General features: G+C 42.0%; 1 protein-coding gene across 1 annotated transcript; it reads left to right on the top strand.

Annotated features, from left to right (window-relative positions):
• The first annotated feature begins 970 nt into the window (after positions 1–970).
• On the top strand, positions 971–1,294 carry LOC139104808 (uncharacterized). The gene has a single exon (XM_070660520.1). The coding sequence runs from the start codon at positions 971–973 to the stop codon at positions 1,292–1,294; it is 324 nt and encodes a 107-aa protein (XP_070516621.1).
• The last annotated feature ends 1,322 nt before the right edge of the window (positions 1,295–2,616 follow it).

Below are 2,616 nucleotides of genomic sequence, written 5' to 3'. Positions count from 1 at the left end.
TGATCACACAAGATATACGCAAGTGGTCATGCTAAAGAAGCGCTCAGACATTCTGAACGCCTTCAGGATTTATAAGAAAAGAGTTGAAAAAGAAACCGGTTGCCCAATCAAAAAGATCCGCACCGACAACGCCAAAGAATATGTATCAAGGGAATTCACCGAATATCTTGAAACCGAAGGTATTGGACGACAATTAAGTGTGGAATACACTCCACAACAAAACGGAATCGCCGAAAGAGCGAACCGCACTCTTGTGGAAATGGCTCGCTGCATGCTGATACAATCAAATCTACCAAAAAGCTTATGGGGCGAAGCGATAAACACAGCTACATTTATAAGAAATAGATGCCCATCAAGAAAACTTGGGAACATTACACCAACGGAAGCATGGACCGGCACGAAACCATACGTAGGTTTCATGCGCATTTTTGGAAGCAAAGTAATCGCCTTGAACAAAGAAGGTAAACGCAATAAATTTGAACCCAAAGGAGAAGAATACATTTTAGTCGGATATTCTGAAGAATCAAAGGCTTATCGCCTTTGGAAACCGAAGACTAGAAAAGTCATTAAACGAAGAGATGTGCGTTTTCATGAAAAATTAAGTAAAGAAAACAGGCGAACCAACGATTACTTTGAAGCACCTACAGATATCCTGGGAACCGTCGAGCAACACGCGAAGAAGGAAACACCACATTCAACAGTCTCCAAGACTGAAAGGCAGGACATCAAAGAAGACAACACGGAAGATTATGCGACCTCACCGAAGGCGGAATCCTTCGAAAACGAAGGAATACGAGATACTTACCAACGAGGTCCCGGACGGCCCCGAGTCCAACGAACCGGCCGACCAGGAAGACCAAGAAAATTATTCCAAGAGGCAACTAATCTTACCTACAAAAAGGATCTCGATGAACCCGACAGCGTAGAAGACATTTACAACAGGGAAGATAAAGATTTATGACTAGCAGCGATGGAAGATGAATATAATTCACTCATACAAAATAATACATGGACGCTTGTGGAACGTCCGCAGGACGCTAGAATTTTATCCAATAGATGGGTATTTAAGTTAAAACGCAAGCAAAACGGAGAAATTGACCGCTATAAAGCAAGACTGGTAGTACGCGGAAATGAGCAGCGAAAAGGAATAGACTTCGGAGAAGTTTTCTCACCCGTAGCAAGATTTGAAACTATTCGCACCTTTTTAGCTGCAAGTGTCCAAAATAAAATGCACGTACACCATATGGATGTCATCTCCGCATACGTCCAAGGGGACCTGTCCACAACTATCTAGATGAACCAGCCGGAAGGTCTCGAAATCAAGGGTCAAGAGGACAAAGTATGCTCTCTACAACGGCCACTTTATGGCCTAAAGCAATCTGGCCGTGAATGGTATAAGAAGCTGGATACTTACCTGTCAAGCATCGGCATGAAGAAAACTCAAACGGATCCATGTGTATATGTAGACAGCGATGCAGAAAGCGACGTAATAATTATTGTCTATGTTGACGACTTATTAATAGGTTCGCGCGATATTCATAAATTAAATGAAAGAAAACGACAAATGCAGCAGATGTTCAAGATGAACGACTTAGGCCCATTAAGTAATATTTTAGGTGTAAACGTAGAACGTGACGGGCCCACAGGAAAAATTAAACTTACTCAAACCAGGTACATCAACGACTTGCTCGCGAAGTTTGAAATGCAAGATTGCAAGCCAGCATCGACCCCCATCGAACAAGGCGTCAAGATCACCAAAGAAGATCGACCAAAAACAGAAAAGGAATTCTTAAAGATGCAAAATACACCATACAGGGAACTGGTCGGTGGACTAATCTATTTAGCCAACGCTACTCGTCCCGACCTGGCATTCACCGCAAGCATGTTGAGCCGATTCTGCTCTCAACCTGGACTACCACATTGGAAACTAGCGAAACGAGCCCTACGCTATCTTAAGGAAACTGCGAATTTAGGTATTATTTACGAAACGGATAGCAATAAATTACATGCATACGTCGACGCTGACTGGGGCAGTGACATCGATGACCGAAGATCTTTTACAGGAAGTGTCGTGATTTTAGCAAACGGACCGATCAGCTGGCAAGCAAAGAAACAACGTTCTGTGGCATTATCGACCATGGAGGCCGAATACATGGGATTGTCTGAAGTCACGAGAGAAACTATTTACTTGAAAGGACTATTGCGACACATGAAACTATCAAATTGTTACGATAATTGTACTACAATTTATTGCGATAATCAAAGTGCGATAGTATTAAGTAAAGATTCCGTACATCATTGTAAGAGTAAACATATCGATTTGAGATATCATTTTGTTAAAGAAGTCCAGGAACAGGGCGAAATCCAAATTACGTATACGAGCACAGACTCAATGACGACGGATATACTTACCAAACCTTTATCGACAATTAAACACTACCGCTGTATAAAACAATTAAATTTAGTGAGTACGTCGATAGGAGGGGTGTCAGGAATAAGGTCTTGAATCAACGAACTCAAGGTCTTTGTTAGCTATCTTAGATTTTGTTACCCGTGAGTCACACATATCAATATTCGCGCTGCGTGACTTCTCGGCTATTCTTTTATGATCCTATC

The sequence above is a fragment of the Cardiocondyla obscurior genome, linkage group LG08, assembly GCF_019399895.1.
Source record: "Cardiocondyla obscurior isolate alpha-2009 linkage group LG08, Cobs3.1, whole genome shotgun sequence".
Taxonomy (NCBI): Eukaryota; Metazoa; Arthropoda; class Insecta; order Hymenoptera; family Formicidae; genus Cardiocondyla; species Cardiocondyla obscurior.
This window is presented reverse-complemented; position numbering and strand designations above follow the sequence as displayed.

Coding starts and splice junctions, on each gene's coding strand:
- LOC139104808 (XM_070660520.1), top strand. CDS start 971: ATGGAAGATGAATATAATTCACTCATACAAAATAATACATGGACGCTT.